This window comes from Spermophilus citellus, assembly GCF_964194105.1.
Source record: "Spermophilus citellus genome assembly, chromosome: 2".
NCBI classification, from domain to species: domain Eukaryota; kingdom Metazoa; phylum Chordata; class Mammalia; order Rodentia; family Sciuridae; genus Spermophilus; species Spermophilus citellus.
In genome coordinates this window covers 23,372,427-23,397,750 of record NC_138183.1, presented here as the reverse complement: position 1 = coordinate 23,397,750, position 25,324 = coordinate 23,372,427, and the positions used below count along the sequence as shown (strand labels likewise).

Genomic DNA, 25,324 nt, shown 5'->3' with positions numbered 1-25,324 from the left:
ATGATCAGAACAATTACCTCAATGTATCTTGGCTGGCACAAGTTACACAGGTGTGAAAACAATATATTATTTAAGAGCAACTTCATATATATGTAACAATATAGATAAAAGAGGAAGCTAAATTCCTAAATGAACCTCTTTCCTAGCATCTGATGGATGATTATCTGAAGCGACTCTATGTTTAATATTAAAATTCTGTGCTCTAAATATCACTGAATTTAGATAAGCTGAATTAGAAACATTAATACTATCTCCTTCAGATTGGCCAATATGCAGTCATTTAGGGCTCATAGTTTCAAACTATATTCATACATAGAAATTAAGAGGGATTCTACATGTTTTCTTTTCTTAGAAGGACTTCAGAGCCTAGGAAGGGGAGATGAATTTTTAGTCAAGTAATCTTAGTAGAAACAAGAAATGGAGCAAGTCTATGGGATGGGATGAAAAGTTTCCATTTTAGATATTTTTATCTGAGATTTCTAGTTAAAAATTCAAGGCTGATTATTCTTCTATCAAATGAGGCATTTACGAGTAGAGAACATAGTAATGCATTGCTATTATTAGAGTAGTAAATTTTCAGTATTATATACATTTGCACTATATTCCGAATCCATTTGAAAAAGAATGCAAATATTTATGCAAACTTTACCTTCTCACCAGAGTTGTCTTTAGCTGTTGGGATTTGCCAGGTGATATTAGCAGAGTCTTGTTGTTTCTGAGTCTTAGCCTCTATGTCCTTGGGACAGTTGATTTGAGGAGCTTCCACATCTGATCCAGAAGAACACATGAATCAATTAATACCTTAATACAAACTCCTAAGTCATTGCAAGAAAGAGACAAAAGTCTGGTTATATTAATACCTTTTGACTCATTTTGTTTACATGCCGGGAATATGCAAGTGCTTTCCCAAGAGCTTACCTTAGCGTGACTTACAAGGCCCTTCCTGAATTGGTACCTGCTGACCTCTTAGCCTCATTTCTTCAACTTCTCTACTGAAACTCCACATTGAATTACTCTCAGGCCCATGAGAGCTCCAGGGTCTTTCTTTTACTTGGACCCTTGTCTGTGTTCTTTTATTACTTGAATAAAAATTGCCCCCTTTACCTGGGAGACTACTGCTTGTCCTTTGATTTTCAGCTTAGATAAAGTTCCTTGAGCAGCTTTCTCTGACTCTCCCAGTCCAGCTGGGGTGCTTGCTTCCCAAGTTCCCTCTGTCCTCTATACATCCCAACCATCAAATTCAATTCTTCATTTAAAATAAAATTTTCTATTGAATTGAAGTTCTTTAAAGGTCAGGATATCTTTTCTCTATTATTACACATAGTGCCTGGGATATTACAGGACCTGACCTTAGTAAATATTTTTGGAATGAGACAAAGACATAAACAGAAAAAAAAAAAAAAGAATGTTGACAGTGGCAGTAGGAAACCACACTTGAAAATGAGGCTGTCAGGCAGAACTAATTAGCAGTCCTATAAGGTATCGTCAGAAATGAATTACAGTAGATGGTGTAGAGAGAGAAGATGGGAGGGGAGGGGAGGGGGGATAGTAGGGGATAGGAAAGGTAGCAGAATACAACAATTACTAATAGGGCATTATGTAAAAATGTGGATGTGTAACCGATGTGATTCTGCAATCTGTATTTGGGGTAAAAATGGGAGTTCATAACCCACTTGAATCTAATGTAGGAAATATGATATGTCAAGAGCTTTGTAATGTTTTGAACAACCAATAAAAAAAAACACAACAAATTCAAGCTAGTGATTTTTTTTTATGGTGTGAGACTTTTCAAATACTAAATTAAATATGCTAACATTCTACAGATCCACAAAAGCCAGAGAGGTACTAAGTTCTTATTATATGATTAATACATCCTTTATTTTAACTTATGTTAAATTAGATATTCAGTAACTCAAAGATGGATGTATGTGAACTCATTTCATTTAGTCTCATATCTTATTATTTCTTTAAAATTTTATAAATTTATATTTTCTTTTTCTCAGAGCATATTATACCTAGATATTTTTCCCCTACAAAGATGCACAGTAGCACACTGATCTGAATCTAAAAATGTATTTAATTTTTCATTCATACTTAAATGATAGCTTGACTGGATTTAGAAAAAATGTATTTATTTTCTCTTTACATCCTGTAGACATGGCTGAGTTTCTTTCTGACACTTAGAACTGTAAATAAGAAGTATAATGTGATTCTTCCTAGTTTTGGGTAAAATATTTTTCTTTTATGGAATGTACCAAAAATTTTCTCATTGACTTCATACCTCAGAAATTTCACCAGGAGTAGAGAAGTTGTGCCAGCCCAATGTTCTAGGGCAATTTCTGGGCTAAGGGTTTAAGTCTGTAGCTCAGGGAAATTTTCTTCTTCACCCCCTTTCCTCTTTGCTTTTGGTACTCCTTATTGCACACACATGGGGTTTCTCTGTCTGTCATTGACATCTCCTAACTTCTACCTTTTTGGTTTGACGAATTGGGATACTCAAGTTCTTTGTTTATTTCTTCTCCATCCTGAGGGAATTCTCAGTTTGGTCCTTGCAATCACTAATACTGATTTCAACAACATCCACTTATGTGTTTTCCTTTTTTTGCTTTTCTCCTTCTTTTGGAGATCTCCTTGCTATTTTTATTTCTAAGAACTCTTTCTTGTATTCAAAAGCACCATCTCCCTAAGAATCTGCTCTTGCTTCAGGGAAAATGAAAATGTCCTCTTGCAGACGTAATGAGATGCGGGATTCAAAATTCTAGGAGCTCTTCTATGTTTTAATCAATTCAGTTTTACCTGCTTTATGTGGACCAGAATTCCTCAAAGACTTTCATTGCCTGAAGGAAAACTTACCTTATTTCCAGCACCAAAAGGATCCTTTTTTTAAAATTTCTTCTGTCATTGTCTGGCATTTTATAATTAGATTTGTCAAATCCACCATTTGAACCAGAAATTCTCAAAGTGAGTATTGGGGTGATAACATTTTATCATAAATTGTCAGCAGAACGTGCAAAGAGGGACAGTCGTACACCACACTCTTGTGCTATTATTAAGAAATTTGGTCTCAAACCTGACCGATGTAGTGACCTACCTTTACACACAGCTGTCTGAACTTTGGCACTCCATTTCCCAGAAGTGGCACATCTTACTTCTCTGACTCCAGATAAAATAAAACCTTGGTGGCAACTTAGCTGACATACTGTCCCAGGTTTAGCTGGCTGCTTGCCACAGTTGGGAGGTGATATGATGACACCTTTGGGCTTCTGAAAGGTGGAGCAATGGCGTTCTGTTGGAGGGAAATGAGACAATATTAATTGCATTCTCACAAATTAGAAATGCCACAGATTTAGAAACGTATCCAAGAAAAATACAATTGGGCTGCCTTGGATTGACATAAATCACTAACTGCATATGATAATATATGATGTATTGCAAATAATGCTGAGAACTATATCTCTTTTGTTACCTCTTATTCTTTTGCCAATATATCAAAGCCTTGAAAAACTTCTGATATTTAATCAATTCTGTTTTTGACTTTCATCATTTGCTTGGAGCACCCACATTTGGTTTGCAGAATATTATCTTAGAGATTTGAAATATAAAATAATAAATTCAATCCCATCTTTCATCAATTGAGTGATTGATTCAACAATCAATTTTTATTTTCTGATTTTTTTGGTGAGCACATAATGAGAAAAATTTTCATCCCTTCCCTAAAATCACTGTTATATGGAGGGCCTTGACCCTTCATGGTCTCTTCAGCATGAGTAAAGCATAGCTGCTGAATTAGGTAGAATGCAAACAAAATGGAAAAATTAAGGATGGGGCCAAATGCAGGATGTGTGTGTGAATGTGCACAGGTGCACATTTATTTGTTGCAGTAGAGATTCTAAAAATGCTGTGGCAGTGAAAGACCTTTTCCCCCTAAGAATTCAGTTTGTCTCTATTTCTGTACAGCATGAGCCATGTGCTTTCCCAGATTTCTTGCTCTGCTTTAATCAAGAGGAAAATCAGAGCCAAATGTGTGGTCTGAACTGGACTATGTGGGATTCAGTGTCCTTTATTCACGGTTAGCCCTTTATAAAGTAAGGAAATCACCCTTTGGTCTTAAAAATGTTGAAGATTTTATTGTCTTTTTTATTGCTTGTTCATGGGGCTCTGGGTGAACATGTCTTTAATTTTTATACAATCTAAAATACTGAGTTTTTCTTCTTAAAATATTTGCATTGCTTTTATGCTTAATCAATTCTACAATTGGTTATCATTCACTTATGTGTAGTATATGTATATTTTCTTCTAGGTTTTATTTTTTACTTCATAGTTTAAAACCTATGAAGAATTCATTTCAGTGTGCAGTGTGAATTGAAGATATAAGAAAAAATTTATTTTGTTTTGTTTTCCTCAAGTAGTTAGCTAATTTTCTTATATGGTCTGTTGAATAAATCCTTTTTGCCCCCCTCAGCTGATACATAGTGCTTCCTTAATAATATATCAGATTTGTAAGTTTCAGGGTCTATTTAGTTCTCCTGATTTGTATGGCAATCTGCCTACTCTTAATTTTTGCAATCTTAATTTATATTTTAAAACCTGAAAAGCTACTTTCTCTGTACTATTCTTATTGCTTTTCCTTTTCAAACATATTTTGGTGATTTTGACTGTATATTCTTCTATAAATCCTGGAATTACTCCTTAATCCCCAAGAAAAAGGGCAAAAAATATTTCCTTTGAGGCTGCTAAATGATGTGGCATTTTGTCTATACATATATTTGAATAATTTCAATAAAACTGCATACAAATGTTCAACTGCTCTTTTTTTGTTTCTCAGTAATATTTTCTAGTTTTTTTAAAAATACAAGTTCTACACATTTCTTTTTAAGGTTATTCTGATATATATTGTTTACTTCTTTAAAATGTGATTTCTTATTATATATCCTGCTTATCATTCATAGAAAAGTTGTTTATTTGGGATTCTTTTGATGTTAGTAAACTTTCAGGTTTTTGGTAGATTTATTCTAGATTTTCGGTAGATATGTAATCTAAAAATGATGATGATTTTCAAACTTGTTATCTCTAATCTCACAATTTACCATTAGGACTAAAGTTTATAGAACAATATGAATAATTTTGAGCATTCTCTTCATTTTTTAGGTTTAACAAAACTCTCTATCTTGCTTTCCATAGCAGCTGCAGATTTAAGATAGACATTTTATTGTGTCAGCATATCAATGTATATGAGTTGCTTAAAATTTTATTGAAAATGTATTTTAGCTGGATTGGGTATGATGATGCATGACTATAATCCCAGCCACTTGGGAGGCTGTGGCAGGAGAATCTCAAGTTCAAATCCACCATGCAACTTAGTGAGGCCCTAAGCAAGTCAGTGAGACCTCGTCTCAAAATTTTAAAATTAAGTAATTTAAAAAATACAAATGTATTTTGTTTGTATGCTGTTTTTTTATATATGTATGTAAAGGTCTGGGGGATATGGCTCAGTAGTTAAGCACTCATGGGTTCAATCCCTGTACCAAAAAAAAAAAAAAAAAAAAACAACTTCTTTACATGAGAATGAATACATTTTTGTCTTCTTTAAGCAGCCATCCAATTTTCCCTATTGGTTATAATGAAACAATGTATTATACTGATAGAATATCTAACTTTAAACCCTTTTTGCATTTCTAATATAAATTTGCTTTGGTAGACCATGCCTTTGAATAGTATATTTGCTGTTATAGTTATACATGGGTTTATCTATAGTCTTCTATTGTTTTTTGGTAATAATTGTCAGGTCCACAACAAGTTTGATAATATGAACAGGCTAGCCTTCCATTATCTGGGCCAAGCTTTAAAGTTTGAGAATTACTATTTCTTAAAGATTGAGAAAAATTTCCCCTCATTGAGCCCTCAGTCATTGTCAGGAATGTTTAATGTTATGATAGCATTATCCATTTTTATGAGTAATGGTATGTTTGCATTTCTGCTTTTCTTTCTTGAATTTATTCAAGAGCTTGCATTTCCTTAGATGTCATTAATATCAAGAGTTTTCAATTTTAATGCACAGATTTATACGTTTAAAAAAATTCAGACCTCTGAATACTTTGTTATAGTTTTTCAGAAAAATTAGATTCCTGCATTTTTTTGAACTTATATTTTATTACTTTAAAGATTTCCCTCTTTACCATTCTACTGCATCCCATCTTCCTTTATAGTTCATTATTCTTAAACAATTATTGATGTGTCTTTCTTTTAGTTCTTCATGCAATTTTTTTTCTTAACTTTCAAATGAAATACTCAGTAATTTTTGTTCCTGTGGATTTTTAAGTTTCACTGGTTCACAAGTTTGTCCTTTTAACATGGCAAAGCTGAATTATGTTTAATAAAGCAAGGAGATTATACAGCATTTGCTTTTAAAACAAAATCCATCCAAGCTGGCCTCAATTAAAAAGAATTGCCACTTGAAGCTGTAAACATCAGTGAGTTGGAAAATTGAATTCAGTGTAGAAGGTTTTTCTAACCAGTAGAGAGGACTAAAACCACATGCCTGTCTATGTACCTCAAACACCACACATACCTCCATGTGGAAGCTTATTCATTCATATTCATTATGAACCAGTTTTCAATTCTTGGTCTTCAAAGAACACCAGAGAAATCTGAGAGCAAGAGACCCCATGCCTTCCAGGCACTCACCCACACATCGAGGCTCTGCACCATCCCACTGGGAGTTTCCTTGACAGGTAAGCTTGGCGCTTCCTTCTAGTCTGTATCCTTCATCACAGGTAACCAAGCACGTTGTCTTGTAGGACATTTCCCCCGTAGAGCAGCTGATGTGGCCATGCTTAGGCTGGCGGAGATGGGGACATGTTCTCACTACAGAAAATGTAAACAATTAGATCTAAATAAGGATAAAAATTACAATTCAAGTTACTAATGTCTTCACATTGCAAGTGAGAAAATTTCTTGTTCTGAACATGTCCCACAATGAATAACACACCATCATTTTTTTTTTTTTTTGTTACTATGGAGTAACTTGAGGCTGATGTTTTCTCATTATTATTATTATATGTTTTCTCATTGTTATTATTATATGTTTTCTCATTTCTCACTGTATTACCCAGACAATGCCACTGTGTCTACCTCTCTGCTGAGGGATGGGACATTTAAAACATCTGGGAGGTCTAGCTCCAAATGCACCATGATGGCTGTAGATGAGGGGTGGTCAAAAAAGGGAGGTACCTGCAGCCCTGATTTGGGCCTTTGCTGTGATTTTCCAGCTATGTTCCAACGAACATCTGTCTTTTCCCAAGACAGATGTTTTACGCTCATGATCAGCTCATTTTGGAAACCTCAGGATCTTTTTTTTTAAGGGTCCCAGTCTCTGCAAAGCTGCCCAACATCTGCGATCTTAAACTCCAGTGTTCCAGTGTCTGATATAACTCTGGTTCTTTAGCTTTTTCTTTCATTTCTTACAATACAACTACAACAAATTCTAATTCATGATGTTAACCTTGATTTATATATTAGCATCAGTTTGGTAATTTTTTGTTTTTGTTGTTTTGCTGCTGTGCTGGATACTAGGAGCGTCCTGTCCTCTAGTCACTTCCCCCACTTTTCTTCCCCCAGCATAGTAATGCGCCCAGCCATAAGATTATAAATCCACACTTTCGTCATAATTATAGAGCCAACGAGAGGCAGCTGCAGTTGTGTGGAATTCCTGGGTGTCTTGATTGAGAGAGAACTTCTTTGTCTTCCTGTTTTCTTATTTCTCTCTTCCAAATCACAGACATCGAGTGATAGTACCCCCGAAAGCTATTGCATATTTATATGACACTCCAGGGAAAATAGGAAACACTAAGATGATAGATAAAAACAGTAAAAGCCTCAGTCCCTGATGACAGTGGAGCTGTTCCACAAGGTTTGGATGGCTTGATTTATCCTTTTAGATGAGGGGGAAAGCCTGAATGGGCTTAAAGCATTGTTATTTGGATCTTGATACCAATAGTTGTACACAGGTCCTAATTCTCTGTACCCAGCAACCTATTCACTTTCCCTTTTTTCACTTTTTAGGGAAAGATCCTTCCTCTCTGTCAACTCATGGGATTTGTATGTGCTCCAGCTCTGCTCAGGGGTGGAGCATGTGACCTAGGATCACATTCCCCTACTCTGGGAATTGAGTGGTACAATTGGTGATATGGGTCCTTTCTTGATCCTCTGAATTGACCATGACAGTTAGTTGGGGGGCTAATTAACTAAGCCCTGGATGCCAGAAATGCCCCCACACCTCAGCAAGCCTCAACACCACCATCAAGGGAAGTTTCACGGGGTACCCAGAGAAACCTATGTTTTCTAGTTCTGCTGTCTCTGACCAGTGGCCCCAACATGACACCAGAGAAGCTCCAAGAGGGCTTCTCCTGCTTCTGCATGTTTCCAAACAATGTCTGTGCTCTGGAATCTCCCGGCAAGACTCCAGCACTGTCCAACCCACTAAAATCCACAATGTATCTTAGAGCCGAGTTTTATTAACTCCTTCATGCCCCTGTTTCTGACAACCTTCAAGATCATTCCTCATCTACCAAGTTTATCCAATATACCTGATGCAGATCCGATTTCTTTCCCTCTAGAATATGTGTTCCCACCTTCAGTAAATTCCCTTAAATCCTAAACTTTCCTTTTGAACTTCTCCTTTACTCTTTTATCCTAATCAAAATCTTATTGTCTTCTTTAGACACAATCCGGAGGTCAGAGAGGCATCTTCATTGCTCCTTATCATCTTCTCAGAGCATTCTTTCTTCCTCTTTCCTAAAAATCTCCAGCTCCTTTAAAGTATCCGATGCATCCAACATCCCTTTTCCAGTTCTCTCTTTCTCACTGTCACACCCACCCACACCTCCAACCTTATCGATTTCATTATCTATGCAAATGATCATTCCAATACCTTGGAGTCATATTCTTGACTTCCTGCCCTCCAGTGACCATGTCATTCATCCTACCTCACCATCACACATTCAAGTACCACACCCTCTGACAATTACCTCCTACTTTCCAGGATCACTCCTTCAAGTGCCTCAACAACATGAATGTCTACGTCTCACAGGGGTCTCCTATCTGCTACGTGCTCTTCTTCAGAGAAAACCATCACTGAAGTGTTTATTCTTTTTCTAGGCTTCCTTTCCTCTAGTGCTAGGTTTGATCTGCTCCAATCAAGGTTTCCAGTCGTGGGAAGGTAGGAAGAGAGTATGGGAGAAAGGAAAGAGGGAAAATTAGGGGAGGAAAAAAAGGAAAGAAAAAGAGAAGAAAAAAGGTAGATGAAAGAAAGGAAGGGGATGGGAGAGGAGAGACTTCAAACAGCAGAGGAGGTTAATCAAAACTGTAGGAGGTCATTACCTTGAGTGAGCTCTTGCACTAGGCTTCAACAGATCAAATCACACCAAAGGATAGTATATATCCATCATATCACATATATCATATATATATATATATAATATCTACATATTCATAAATATACTTTTAAAATTTATGTATGATGGAAACTTTAAAACAATAGGAAAGAAAGCTAGGGCAAAATATTCAAGTATATGTTCAACTGAAGTCATCCATATCCAAATCATTCAGCAGGAACCCATTCAAATTATATTACTTGGCAGAGAATAAATATTGAGTTCATTAAATATAAACCTAGGATTTATTACTCCACAGAGAAAGTAAAGGCATTAGATTAGAGGTTAAATTATAAAGCCTTTCTATCCCTAGGATGGTTTGGATTAAAGTTAACTATTTACAAAAAATGAATGAAAATATTTTGCCTTCTGCATTTTGACTTTTATTGAATGTGTCTATCATTCATAGTACACTGTCAAATGTCAGGTTGCCTTAAAAGGTGAATAACATAAATTCCTATGATTAAGATAAATAAAATCTGGAAAACCATATTAAACAACTGCTTTTAGCTTCAATAAAAGTAAAAAAAAATCACTATAGCTTTCCAAAAAGACAAAATGGATTTGCAACATCTCTCAAGAGTACTGATAATAAATTAAAGTTGGTCTCTCAGATAGATGCAAATTATATAGCTTCTGGGATGTTGGTTTTTAATAAACTTCTATTGCTCCTTAGGGAAAACAATACAATATGCAGTGTTTTCTATTTATTTCTTAAATATTTTATACTCCTTTCAGTCAAGAATGACTAATTGTTACCATTTTAAATAAGAACTCATTTGTTTTCTAGATTCAACCTAAATTTTCTTATTTTAACAAGATGAAAAATCCTGCAATAAATGTTTCTTGGCTTACATTCATGTTAAAGTAATACCTAAATATATTTAGTTTTATTTGAAAACATAAATTTATCCTTATTTGATTATTACACATTATATACATGGTTGAATTATCACACTGTACCTCCAAATATGTATGATTATTATGTTATTAAAAATTAGAAAAATAATTAAAAATTTAAAATAAATACACCAACTTGGTCTTTTAAGAGAACAATCTACTATGTACTAAACAATGAAAGAAGTGGAAAATGTGCAGTGGTTCTCATCTTAAAGATAAATCAGATATCTTTCCCTAGACACATGCTTTCTGATATGTAGTCAATCTCCAAATTCTGATAATATCTATTACTGAAAAGAAAGCAAGTAAGTCTGATGTTAAATGTGGGCTTCTTATTTCAACCTTCTCAGAAAAAAGAATAGTGTCACAAAATTTAATTTACTATGATATTGTTTTAGCTAGTTGTCATTTAAAACCACAAAAGAATACTTACTGGTTTAGAAAGAAATGCATAATTCAGATAAAATTGGAAAAGGTTATAGGTGTCTTAGGAAGAGTGGCTAGGAGGAATAAGAATCAAGGCGGCCAATGACTATTCAATATTACAAAGACATTAACATGAAATGTGTAAAAAAGTCTATATTTAAACTGATCTTTCATTTCTGACCCAATCTTAAGAAAGATTTTCATGGAAAAAAAGACATGATGAATATTATTCTCTGCCCTAATTAGATTTTAATTAGACCTGTAAAGATACTATTTTTTCTATACTACCTTCTCAGCATCAGAAGTGAATCCTGCCCAAATGCCATGTTTTTACTGAATCCCAGAGAGCCCAATTATACGACACATCATTATTTTATGGACCACTACTTAAAAAATAGATAAAAATGAAATATTTTACTGCCATTGATTTTTAAGGTGCATTTCAACTTTAGAGATATTGAAATGCGAAAAAGATGTGTTTTAGATTTGGTGAAATATGGCTTATATTTCATAGAACAGTATCTCAAGTTACTAAATCTGTTTTCCCTGTAATAGGGGAAGAGCCTGAGTATCTTCATTTAGGGCAACTCTATTTACTCTAAGTGAGGTAGGAGCTTTGGTGGTGATGTTGAAGGGATTTTAAGAAGACCCATGGTCCTAGGGCATTTTTCTCACAGATTAAAATTATTTTATGCATACTGGAATAGCAGTGGAAATTATATAAAAGAGAACAAACATGCTTTTTGGAGGGAAATAACATAAGCAAGCCATATGTATATTTATCAATAATGTATGTCTCTATCAATATGTGTTTTTGTTAATTCAACTTTTTTTCATTCATTCACAGAGGTATAACCAATGATTAGGGGGAGAAAAATGTATTCTGTGCTCATGGTACATTCACAGTCCAGCAGGTGATCAGCAAGTTAATCAACAATAAAAGGAAATGTGGTGGTTTGCATTGGAACAATTTGGTGAAGCTGGGAAATGTGTCAGAATCCCCTTACTGTGGTCCTCAGTTAGGGCTGGGCAAAAGAGGAACTTGCACTTAATTTTGGAGGGCAGAAATGAAGCAGTGGTCAACATAGTCAGATTCAAGGATGGACATATGCAGAAAGGCCCTGTCCACGCCCTGACTGATAATCCTGTTGACCAAAGGTAGTCCCACATTCACGGCCACAGGAAACTGGCTACACAGAGGTAAAGACTCTCTCATGCCTTTGGAATTTCCTGAGATTCTATCTCAACAGCTGAGCAGACTTTGTTTTCTTGGATTCAGTTATCAGGCAGATACTTGTGGACTTTGCAACTTTTCTACCTTCTGTTTCTAAGTTCCTTCCAAGATTGTGCAGGGTCCAATTCCTGCAATAAATCCCTTCTTCCAAAACATCCCTGATTAACTGTGATTCCCTGGCCACACAGGATAAGTGCTGGGATACTGGGAGGACAGGCCTGCACAGGCCATACCCTTCATGCTGAGGAAGTTGGCAATAGCAGAGGTTTTATGGAACCAAGATTCAAGGCAGGGCAACTAAACAAAGCTTGCACATGGACTACTTCCTGAGAGGCACTTCCATTTATGGCTTTAGTGTAGGATGCAGGGCTTGGGCTTGGATTGTGAGGTCCACCAGACTTCAGCCTCAAGGACCAGCTAGCTACTTTAGAAGATCCTAAGGTAAAAAGTTAGAATCTAATGTTTCCTGCTCTCCACCATGAGGTGTGTGGAGGAAGAGGTAGAGATTTTACACAGTACTGTTGACTTCCCAGGAAATCTTTTAGAGGTTTCCTATGATTAATCTCTTTGGTAATAGTACATGGCTTTTTGCTACTTGAGACTCGTTACTGAAAACCTTCCCTTTACCTTCACATATAAGCAGTAGCTTCCCTGAGACTGGAGGTCTAGGATCTAATTCTTTTCCCTCGGGATCTTAGGGATAAACTCTTTATCTTTTAACATTGAGAATGGTTAAGGAACACCCTAAGGCTAGTTTGATTCTCTTTCCCTTGTAAGTAAATTCTAACTATGAAACAAACACGATTTTCTATTTTTCTAGGGCATCCAAAAATTTCACTAAGATTATTTCCAGACATGGATCTGTTTTTAATTTTTCCCCCCCATCACTCGCTAAGTGATTTTAAACTGAATATGAAAGATTTTGGTAGTTCATATTTATTTTCAAAATTTCAGCTTGGGCCTAATGTTTGATCTTCTCATAGTGCTTCTTCTCTATTCCATTCTCTTTCCAGATTCCTAACATAAGAAGAGGCTCCTTCCTGTGACAATTCTTGTTACCACTTTATTCTTTCATAATTCTGTTATCCTTAAAGTTTTGTTATACTCTCAGATGAATTTCTAGAGTTGTTTTTTTTTTTAATCTGTTAATTTGGCTTTTAAGTATATTCTTTTATTGTCTTTTTGCACTTGGATTTCTGTCATCTTTGGGAACTTTGGTCTGATTTCAGCAATGTAATTGCCTTTCAATCTCAGTGGTTCCATTCCCCTGCCTTCTGTCAGGTCATCTTTGTTCAGTCTTTGGAGCCTCTAGATTTCTCTATTCTTTGTAGGACCAGAGAAGGGTCTGTAGGGATCTGACTTTAGGCAATTGACATAAACGGTGGGTCCCATATTGGTAGCTGAGCAATATCAATAATGGATATCTCCTGGACTTTCAAGTGATATTCGATTAGTGAGTAGGTGGGCTTCCTTATGCATGTGGGCCAAGAGAATTCCAGAAGACAGAATTCCTTACCCAGTGGTCTGCATGATTTCTGGGGTCTTGAAGGAACCTAATCCTCAGTAAAGAGTACTGCCAAAGAATGACCATGGGATGTGGTAGGGGTAAGTTTGCCAGGTTGAGCAATGGACAAACTAACTGGCCCAGATATACAGCTACATTTGAACCTTAGAAGACCAAAACAATTTTTTAAAATATATACCTAGGTCCCTAATTATGTATACTGCATTTAGAAGCTTCATGGGTGGAGATTCTGGTGGTCCCCAAGTCTTTGGTTTGTGTCTCTCTTACCTTTTCTTAAGGATTCTTTCCTTCCCACTCGTGAAATCACAGTAAGTTGGCTGTAGGACTGTTTTCAAGAAGTAGGTAAACAGTGGCAAGTGGAGGTGAATTGGGGTGCTGTTCTCTTGTTCTCTGTATTTGATATGGGAATCTCGGGTCCCACCCCTGAAACTGCCCCTTTTCTACTCCTTGAGGGCTCACCATAGCAAATTCCCCACTTTCTATCACATGTTGTCTGCCCCAAGTGAAGGCTGGAGATATGTAAGTTGACTAAATGCTCCCACTGCAGGATAGTGATGTTCTCCAAGTCCATAATCATGATTGGCATCCAGCCCCTACTCTGCCTAACCCCAAATCTGGCACCTTGTCTTGTTGTTCCTAGTACCCTGTCTTAGCTGCTTGAGATCTAGGGTTTGGATAACCTGTCTATTTGCCTCCCAGAAAGCTCTTTTGCTTATTCACCAAAAGCATATAAAGGTCATATTTTAAGATGACGTGGTCAATTGAACTTAACACTTCTGACTTCAAGCTTCCTATATTTTTTCTCCTTTCTGTGGTTTGTGGTCTATGAAGTAAAAAAAAAAGAAACAAAGAACTGACTGGTCTATTAGAGTTTAAATCAAGTAAATGAAGTAAGACAATCAATAAACAATGTGAATTGGCAGTTTGCTTACCTCTGCAAGAGCTTTCTGAACTGGACCACAAACCACTGGGCAGACACAAGAAGATGCTGCTTCCCACGAGGTCAAATCCAGGGTGACATCGGACCCCACAGGCTGCATTGAAGTGGTTGTTGCAAGTGTTTTGGATAAAATAACCATTTTCAGGAGGCCTCAGAGCAGGACAGTGGACAACTGACATTTATAGAAATAAAATTTAAAAATCAAAGTCATTCTTTGTCTAGGGAACATTCTTTTCTGTTTGTTTAAGGGGGCATGTTGTACAGATATCTCAAATTCCCACAGCTTTCTCATTTACTGCATTTGAATTTCTAAATGCGTATTTGGAAGAAGAACCACTACATTTAACTCCTATGAGGTATTTACTTCGGAATAAATTTTAAATAGAGACTAAAAAATTTTCTAAGTTTTAAATTTTTTTTTTAATTTTGGCTGGGTATGGTGGTGCATACCTATAATCTCAGTGGCTCAGGAGGATGAGGCAGGAGAATTACAAGTTCAAAGCCAACCTCAGCAACTTAGTGAGGCCCTAAGCAACTTAGTGAGACTGTTTCAAAATAAAAACTACAAAAGGTCTGGGGATGTGGCTCAGTGGTTAAGCACACCTGGGTTCAATCCCTGGTACCAAAAATGAAAAAAAAATATTTGATATGTACATGGGTATGAAATTTTCTAACCATTTCTTTCTTTCTTTTTTCTTTTTCCAGTTTTGGAGACCAAACTCAGGATCTCACCCATGCTAAGAACAAGCTGTACCACCAACCCCTAGTTCTTGACCTTCACCTTCATATGTCATTAGATATTTTCCCTTTTAATTAAGAGGGCATGAAATAAAGAGCAAATAAGGCTAGCAAAGTATATTTGCTACAAATCCCAAGAGCCACAGCTTCTTGTACAAGATATAGGCTGTTTAAATATTTTTAATTTTGACATGAATGATATTGAGCCACCTTACTCGTGAAAATATGTTTCTAAATGAATTCAACTATCACCGGGGCCAAGATGAGCTCATTTGTTATTCAAATTGTTTTAAAAATCATTGCATATCTCTTCTGGATATATTTTGAATTTTTTCTAGGTACTAAGTCTTTCTGTTTTCAAAATTACATTACTGCTATGGTCTCAGATCCTCTTCTTGGGAGCAAGATATACATGTGTTCAGTGATAAGTGCTACAAAATAAAAGCAAATAAGTCTCTCAAATGTAATTAGAGAGAGAATATTAAAAATTAAACTAAAACTGGATGCAAACACTACTATTTTTCTATCACAGAGAGCAGCTTTTGTATTTCCTATTTGCCCGGGGGGGGGGGGGGGGGGTTGCTTACCTTCACAGGTCTGGCCAGTTGCCCGGTACCCCTCTCGGCAGACACAGTCTTCAGGGGCTGTGCTTCCAGGTGGAGAGGTGTGATTCTCATCAGGACACGGAATGCACGTACTGATTCCTCCTGGAGAACCTTCGGGTTTGTATGTCCCTGGTGGACAAGCTGTGAGCAGACAGGAGGCCAGAGAAGTCCATTTGATGTGGTTCATCAATCAAGAGTTAACAAAACGTTTGAAACTAAGTAGGGGAGGAAAAAGCTAAGCAATCGCTTTTCATAGGAATAATAATATAATATAATTTAAGCAAGGAAAGAAACCAACATTTTTTTTTTAAAGAGCCATGTAATTTGTTGTATGCAGGTTTTAAAGGCTTCTTTTGTCCCCAAATTAGTGTCAATCACAACATAACTCAGCATGATGTTTGAGATGATTTGTGGGAAAATCCAAAATAGCAACAAATGTTAAGGGTCTAGAAAGAACCAATGACTTTTTAAAATGTTGGTAAACATGGTCTCCTCCATATTCATCTTTCTCAATCCTGTACAGCTCTCTCTACCACTGAGACCTATCCCCCTCTCAGCTGAGACGATTCCCCGTAGACATGCAGACAGAACATAGCCCATTGTTTCTGTTCAAAGCATTTGACAAAGGTTGAGAAGAAAGTGAAGGGCTTGAGGGAAATAATCTAACTGATGGGAAATAGGCCCTTTGAAGAAAAGAGAATTAAAGACCCAGTCTTTCCCAGGCTCACTAGGGGTGGGGGTAGGGGGTTAATAGAGAAATCTAATTGATCTTGTTTCGGTCTTCCGTCTGCACTGACAATGTGGCTTTGAACTTGTGACTTCATCCCTCTGAAGTTATGCATCTGTAAAATAACTCAAAATTAAGAAATGTAACGATAAATAAAGGGACTTGCAGTGCTTGGTAAAGCCAGTTAAATGCAGCCTAGGCCTAGGATGTATTTGACTCCTAAAACACCAATAGCACAAGGAATGTGAACATATGTGGAGGTATTTTATATACATTATCTCTCTTAATCTCTCTATATTAATATCTGCTATTAAAATTTATTATTATTAATATATGAATTTCCTTAGTATTAGTATATCCTTTGTAAAGATGAGAAAATGGAAATATCTTGATGAAGCAAACGAATTATTATTTTAAGGAGAAATATGTAAAATGAAAATATGTAAAGAACTTTTCCTAATACAAAAGAAAAACACAAATACTCCAACAGAAAAATTGACAAAGAACAAGAAGTGAAAATTTGTTAAAGAAACAATATAAATGACCATGAGATAAACAGCTTAACTTTGTTCACAGTAATGAAAATTACTGGCTACCTTCTCATTTGTCAAAACTTAAAAAGAATGTTAATACCCAGTGGTAGCAGGGAGAAGAGGGTCTCCCCTATTCTGCTGAATGTATGTGAAGCCCCCTGTGGAGCATTATGAGGGCAGATACCAAATGCCTTGAATGAACCTCTTTCTGATATAGCATTTTGTTTCAAAGAATTTGTCCCAAGTAAGCAAAAATGTATGCATAAAGTTTGTATTGTACAACATTGAAAATAACACAAATATTCAGAGAGAGGGAGTTTGTTAAATTCTTGTGACATCCATCCAGTGGAAATACTGGCCATATAATTCTTGACGTGGAAAGTCATTCAGATTATGTGGTTAAGTGTTAAAAAAAAAAAGTACTTTTCAAAAACTCATGTGAATTGTAAGATCCTATGTCATTTATAAATAAATAATAAGACACAAAGGAAGTGATCTTTAAGGTTATGGATACATTGCACATATTCATGGAAGGCCTCTGTGGCTTTCAGGTTTATTTTGGCTGATCTACAATTTCTGGTTTTGTTACCACAAATAGGTATTACTTGGGCAAAACCAAAAGTAAATGCAATTATATATAAAAGGAAGTTATTGTCCAAAAATCCTATATTTCATTTCATGGTAATTGGTTCCCTGACCTTGGAGAGCCCCTTGGTTCCTCCTCCTTCCTCTGTTTCTTTCAGTATCCAAATGAAAATCACGCTCTTTGGATCTAACTGCCTAAAAATCTCCTGCATTCCCTTCCACCATCATACTTCCTATCTCAGGTGTGATTTTTTCATCTCTCTTCCAGGTTTATAAAAATCCTCCTTCCTGGCTCTTTAGCCTTTATCTCTACCCTTCAATCCATTTTAGACATTTTTTCCACAAATGTCAATCAAATCAGTTTTTATGTAAACCCTGAACCAACTGATGAAGGCCCTCACTCTTTCATCTCGAGGACAGTCCCATCATAGATCTGTCTGAGGCCTCCCTCTCTGTCAGCAACAATGAGCCAGTGAATTCCAAATCAGCCAGTGCATAGTTTGGGGCTGTTTCTTTCTTCTACTCTACCTCATTTTTGGGACTTGGGAACTTCAGTCACTTGAACAATTTAATTTCTCCATGCCTGTGTTTCTTCAGGTGTAACAGTAGTAGTACTGGCCTTACACATTTCTTATTGTCGTCTTTCGTATTCATTGAAGTAATACAAGCAAAGCAACAATGCTTACATTCAGTAAATGATAGGATAATGTCCCAAATCCCTCCATTACCTCAACCATAAAGGAGATAATTATACTTCTCATAGGTGAGGTGGGCCCAATGGGTGCTTTGGTACTTGGTAAATATTACCTCCCTTTCCTGCCTTTCATTTAGCTTCTGCCTTTGCATATTTTTTCCTGCCTCCAAGTGAACCTCCAATAATCTCTCAAGATTCTCAGTTATTTCTTAATTCTCATCAGACAGACTGTGCTGCCTTCTCTCCCAGGTCCCCAGAGCACATGGCCCTTACCTCTGCCCGGGTACATATCACACTGTGTGTAACACACACCCGTCTCTTTCTCTCAGTGGGCAACATGTGCTTGTACGTTCAGAGTCCTCCACTTATTTGATGCAGCCACTGTCCATCCCATTGCCTGAGCCAGTGGTCACTCAATCAAGGGAGGGCAAGAGAACATAAGCTCTGTGGGAAGGTGGCGTGTGGGTCTGGGGGGAGGGAGTACTAAAGTCCAGAGGAGTAATAATAGGGTGAATTGAAAGGACATTAGTCTTGGAGTCTGGACAACTGAGTTACAGTCTTGGCTCTTCCACTAACAGGCTCCAGGGTCACTGGCAAGTGACTTTATTTTCTCTTCCTACAACATACAGAAATTATGATGTCTGTGATCTTTCCAAAGCTAATATTTGATGTTTCCATAAATAGAATAACACTGAAAAATAACTTAAAGAAACTTTTCCTATGAGTAGTTCAGATTCTAGCTACAGATTTTATAATTTGTTTAAAAACTAATATTATACGAGAAGGAAACGATTTCACATTTTATTATCCTCTAAAACCTTTTGAATAATCAAGAGTTTACAACACTGGGGAATAGTGTTTTGGATAAAAATATCCAAAAGTACATTTGGAAATGTATTGTGAAATTCTTAATGATAATGAAAAACAGACTTTAGGGGGACTATTTAAAGACATTGCACAATTCTAGTGGGAGAGGTATGATCAACTTCCTTGATTCCCAAGGGGAAAAATTCCTCATCCAAAACTAAGCAAAAACTGAAAAGAGGAAATAAATCCGTGGTTTGAACAAATTTCACAAGTCTTGGGAAAGGGCTATGATATATTTTTTAAAAGAGATGTTTCTTTCCTGGAAATGTACCAAACCTTAATTTTTAATTGCTCTTTTTGTTGTTAAAATAAGTACTCACTCTTTTCAGAGACACACTGGCAACTATCAGCTACTATTACTGGAAGAGTGATTCCTGACGTTATATTGTGCTAAGGTTGGGTCCTTCTTGAGCTGACAAGCAATTCTTTGACCAAAGTAGATTAATACACCAGCCAGTCTGGAATTTTGTAAAATACAAAGGAGTCTCTAGTCTCTCTGGCCCAATAAATATCAACTTCTTAGGTGACTAATTTAGTTAATATTAACAAAATGGATTAATCAGGGACTTTTACTTTACAATATTCTTTCTTATATATAATCTAAGATTAATTTTTTAAAACCCCCATCAATATTAAAAGGCTTTCATCTTTAAAGGCTAATGAATGATTATTTATAGAGTATGGTCTTAGGGCCATTGCATGAGCCACACTTGGTCATGTGCTACACAAACTCAAGGGTGTCCATTCATGTAGATGATTATGGCAGCCTGTGGAGTTGTGCAATTCCAAAGCCCTTGGTTCTGTTGTACCTAGGTAGGGCACCTGGCGAGTATGTAGCCCCAGATGAAGGCCCACAATGTCATGCTTCTTTTCAACTTCATGAATTTGATCTGAAGAAGGAATCTATTTCCTACAACCAGTTGTGCTAGGATTTTGAACAAAGGAATCCATTGCCCTAGAAGAGAATGAGTTTCTCCCATGTAGGGCCAGTGTTTTCACAAATACAGGACAAAGGCCTACACTTGTATATAGGGACTTTTTATTAGGCTGCCATAATCCTTGCCATTTTCATCAATTAATTAGATGAGGAGACTTTCGACTGCACTGAAATCTGCACATCAGAACATGTGTGGAGTGTATTAGCACCCTGCAGCTCTCCCTGTAATTGTTTAGCTCATTTGGCTGAAGTACAAACTACTTGGACAAAATTGCAAATTTGAACCCTGTGTGGTGCCATAACAACAAATGGTACCCTGACAGCAGGATGCCTTGCTGCAAATATAAGCACCTGCTCAGACTCGCCAGGAGATTAGTGATAGATCAGGACAAGTCTATCAAAAAAAAAAAAAATCCTCAAAGGACTGTGTACAAAAGTGGGTGTGTCAGCAAAGAAATCACGTTAAGAATTAATATACGTCTATGCATATATACACATTCATATTTACATGTAGATTCACATGTAAATATAGCTTGACAGCTGAGTATAGAATATTAAGGTGAAGGCTAGTGTGTTGAAAAATCTATATTATTTTTTTTTTAGTTTTTTAGGTGGACAAATACCTTTATTTTATTTTTATGTGGTGCTAAGGATTGAACCCAGTGCCTCATGCATGCTAGGTGAGCACTCTACCACTGAGCCACAACCCCACCCCTATATTCTTAATTGTCTAAGTTTAGATCATCCTGAGTTTTTAAAATAAAAACTTAGTGGGCATGCACTTTTAGGAAAGTCTTTTGAAGATTTTTAAAAATCATCTTTGAACTTATTTTTCCTTTATTTTGTAACTCAAATGCATATAAAGGGGAGAATGAAATATACCATAAGCTAAACTAGTTGGGTTTAGCTTTTATTAAAATAATAGTTTATTAAATCTCAACTATCAAAAGAATAGTTAAACCAAATTGGCTTAACTATTCATTTAAGTTGATTTCATTTTTTTTAAAAAAATTTTATAATCTTCATATAAACATCTTGTTTCCTTAAGTCTTTTATATAAAATATTTTTCTTAGGCCAAATAATATTAACTCTGTCAACTCATGAGGTTATTGTAGTCCAACTATTTTACATTCCCATTATTAGGATTGAAAATATGACTTATTGTACTTTTTACCACTTGGCATTAACACTTTCAAAAATTACCACTTAATCATTGTAAAGGCCTGTGAACTTCAGTGAAACAGAATTTCAACTTGAAATTAGGTAACCCATTCTTGGGACACACGCACACGTAGACCCAAAAGAAATCTATTTGCTTAAAGAATTAAAGCGATTTCTGGGAGAAAATTCCAACTATGACAGGGATAGTATTCAAAATATTATAACCCAGAATGGCACAATTGCTGATCAATGAGAACAAAAGGTGCTATAGCAGCAAAACACATTTTGCATGCTGACTTATTTACCATGTTACCTGTACAGGATAAGTGGGATAAGTCAGTGGGCCAACAAAAAGGGTCAGTCTAGTAAAGGGGTATTCATGGGACTTGGAGCAGTAGTGATTTCTGAACCAGTACCTAAGCATTTCAATATCTTGAAAACTTTTACAACTGTACTAATATATACTTGTTGAATGTTCGTTTGTTCTCAATAAAAGGAGAATTGATGTAGGTCAGACATAAAGACATGTGACCTTAACAGCCAGAGAGGAAAAAGAAAATTCTGAGCAGAGTCTTATTTTTGTTGTCTAATTTGTTTACCATTAGATCCTATAAAGAGTGGTAAGTTATGAATAAAATCTCAAGCAATAATTACCTCTGATGTTGTCATTCCCTCATCTCAATCTCTCAATAAGAGGGACTTTGGAAATGTGGACTGTATCAATTGCTATTTTCCATTTCCATGATTGCTACATTAATTTAGAACCTTATTATTTTATGTTTACTTGATTTTTTAACTTTCATACATGCATCTGTTCTTCTCTGTTGCTTCACAGTCAGTGATTTCTAGCCACAGGTGCCAGTTATTATTCTTATCACACTGCTTTTATCACCCTCAAAAGTCTTTAATGACTCACCACTGCCAACTAACTAAAGACTATCTTTGTAGTGTGGAAATCAAATCCCAGTGGGAGCTAATTTTTACACCTTATGTTTTCTTGCTTTGAATCCCATTATATCCATAAAATGTAGTCTACTTTCCCATCTAGACAAGCTTTTTTCAGTCCCCATCACTGTCCTGTACTTCTCATCCTTCCCAATAGTCTCCTCCATCTCTAACTCCAAATCCTATCAATGAAACCCAGTTAAAATCCCACCATCTCCAGAACTAAAGGTAAACATTTTTGAATACCTATACCTTTATATTATATACATTATTTTTAATTTTCATTCAAATCTCAGTTGTTTAGAACTAGATTAATCATAATTTTTGGCTCATGTTGTACATTCTGGCTTGTTTATAATATTTAAAACTCTATTTCATAATAAGATACTACTTAGATGCAAGTACTGTGCAATAATCAGATCTGCCAAAGTACCTAAAAGATAATTAACAAATAGTTGAAAGAGTCAATAGACAGATTTAAATGATTTCTTTCTATGGTTTCCATAAGACCCAACTCAGAACCATCTGATTTGCCTGAGTGGTTTGGTCTACTGCCCCTTGGTATTTCAGTCATCAGTTTTTTTTTTTCCTCCTTTCATGTTTCACATTAAATATCTGAAGCATTCTCTGAATAGTATGTGTGTAAATAAAATCACTAGTCTTTTACTTTGGAAATTGCAAAGCTTTCAACACATTAAATTTCACCATGTCACCAACTTTCTCCCATTTCATCCATTAAAATAGGGTGTGGTACAAAAGACAGAGTGCAGGAGTGAGAATTCTGCAAATGGTTACAGGCTGTGACACTGTCTGACCCTCTCTAAGTTATGTAACTAATTGGAGAATTGGTTTTTCCATCACTACAACATGGATGATCATGGGTGTATCCCAGAATTCTATGACCCTTAGTAAAGATGAAAAGGATACAACTGGTAATAGAACAATGAGGACAAAGCCGAGAATAAGACAAAACTCCAACTGTGCCCCATTCCAGTTGTAGTCGTAAACAGACAATTAAACAGGAAAGTACCATGTTCTATGACAACACAGGAGAGAGAAATAATCTAGACTTGAGAAAATGGTGGAGTGGTCAGTAAGCTTTGTTAGTCAACGTACTTCCAAAGGTGAGATCTGACAACAAACAGGTGTGAGGGGCGGTGAAGGAGCTGGGTGATGGCAATTCCAGATGGAGGAATGAACATTTGATGGGGTGTAAATTGCCAGCCTGGTAGGCTTGAAAAAATGAGAACTCATTGTGAAAAAAAAATTTTTTTTTGGATAGAACTGGGGATCAAACTCAGGGCTTTGTCCATGCTAGGCATGGGCTCTGTCACTAAGCTATGTCCTTAAGCCTGAGGGTTCCCACTGGCTGGAGAACAGAGGGGTGAGGTAAGTGAGTGCCAGAAATATCAAGACTGGGTAAGCCACATCCAAAAAGCGAGGAGTTTATCTTAGAAACAGTGGGGGAAATTACAATGTTGTAAGTTAGGGAGTGTAACAAGATCACTTTGGATGCCTTCTGAGAATGATTTTGGAGGACAATAACATTTCATTCTCAAACACACGGCATGAGTCACTCACTCCCACATATTCCCATATATGAGGATGATCAAAGAAGAACTTTAACATGATGGATTATTTTGTTTAATTGATTTTGTTTTTTTTTTTCCAAAATTATTTCTAAAAGATTTATTCTTTGTTCTTAATCATTATTTTTCCCCATCTCACTTTGTTTGATTGATTTTTTTTTTGAGATAGGGTCTCACTAAGTTGCATAGGCCCTTGCTAAGTTGCTCATGCTGGCTTTGAATTTGTGATTCTCCCGCTTCAGCCTCTCCAGCCACTGGGATTATAGGCGTGCACCACTATGCAAGACTTTACTTTGATTTCAACAGAAATAAAACTCATTGTCAAGCCTAAGATAAGGAAAAAATCAACATCATTATTATACTTCCACAAAGTGTCCCCAATTAAATGAACACATAAAGAACATTAATTGTTAGATTGATAAACCAAAATGTAAAAATCTTTCCAAAGAGAGAAATCATACACACAAGCATTTGTAACTGGGAATATAGAGTAGATCTACTTTTCCTTAATCCTCCTAATAAGTAAAACTAGAAATCTTGGACATTATATATGAAATAAACACAGAATGAATGAAATGTAAAGATAAAAAGAGAGACCAGGTAGATAACTTGAGATTCAAAAAGCAACGTGATGGTGAGTTCCTTGGCTTTCTTTTTTTCTCAAATATCTCACAAATTGGAGTGAAGAAGATAGAAATCCCAAAACATCAATGAGCATTGGCAAGACCCAAACAAAGCAGCCTCCCTAAACCCCCCCCCCCACCACCACACACAAAATGCTCTCTCTACTCAAAGCAAGAGGAAAAGGGCAACCCAGCAGGATAAGGCAATGTTAGACAACAACATTCCACTCCTCTAATCTAGCCAAATACCACAGAATAAACTGTGGCCCAAACATAGTTATACCAGCTGAAACCAAGTGGGGAACCTAGATTTCCACTCTTCCAAGGCGCTAGTGAGGTGCTCCAACAGATATTCCAGAGTGGAATCAGAAAAGGCAAAGTAGTGAGATGGGTTTTTACCAACGGAGGCTGCAGGGTTGAGGATTGAGCCTCACTTTCACCATTTACGAGAAGTTAGAAACGGCCCTTCTCCCTGCTCACTGGGGTGATGACCAAGGAAGATTAGTGGAGAATCAGGACATTCACCAATACCAAGTAGTGAAGAGGTCCCTGTGGTATTAGCAGAGGTCACATGAGGAGCGATTATAAGGTACTCATACCCTCCCACCCAGGATGATATAAGCAGAGGCTTGATGGGCAGCAAGAACTTCCATCTACAGCAGGAATGACCCCCCTACCCTTACCCCAGTGTCAACAGAGGCAAAATCAGGAGCCTGGGTTTTTATCTCCACGTGGCAAGAACAAAGCAGTGCTCCGCAACCCCCTTCCTTTGCTGGAATGGTGTCCAAGAAAGCCAGCCAAGACAGAAGGATTAAATGTGATTCAGAGTTACCAAACATAATGTGAAATGTCCAGGTTTCAGT

General features: G+C 36.5%; 1 protein-coding gene and 1 long non-coding RNA gene across 4 annotated transcripts in view; one reads left to right on the top strand and one right to left on the bottom strand.

Annotated features, from left to right (window-relative positions):
- The window catches only part of LOC308642952, a 1,001,730-nt gene that overhangs the window by 186,468 nt on the left and 789,938 nt on the right, over positions 1-25,324 (top strand). Inside the window, exon 6 of one of the 2 annotated variants that reach the window (XR_014020671.1) lies at positions 15,162-15,603. The exons of the other annotated variant lie outside the window; for it this stretch is intronic. This is a non-coding gene — a long non-coding RNA (uncharacterized lncRNA). Of the gene's footprint in view, positions 1-15,161; positions 15,604-25,324 lie in introns of those variants that run through there. 2 annotated transcript variants of the gene reach the window in all.
- SVEP1 (sushi, von Willebrand factor type A, EGF and pentraxin domain containing 1) overlaps positions 1-25,324 on the bottom strand; it is a gene marked incomplete at its 3' end in the record, with an annotated part of 177,575 nt that overhangs the window by 103,077 nt on the left and 49,174 nt on the right. For both annotated transcript variants that reach the window (XM_081282377.1, XM_081282378.1), the window contains exons 4-8: positions 15,782-15,940; positions 14,449-14,628; positions 6,685-6,864; positions 3,092-3,286; positions 650-768 (exon numbers count right to left, since the gene is read on the bottom strand). In XM_081282377.1, the coding sequence (XP_081138503.1) occupies positions 650-768; positions 3,092-3,286; positions 6,685-6,864; positions 14,449-14,628; positions 15,782-15,940 (833 nt within the window). The remainder of the gene's footprint in view (positions 1-649; positions 769-3,091; positions 3,287-6,684; positions 6,865-14,448; positions 14,629-15,781; positions 15,941-25,324) is intronic.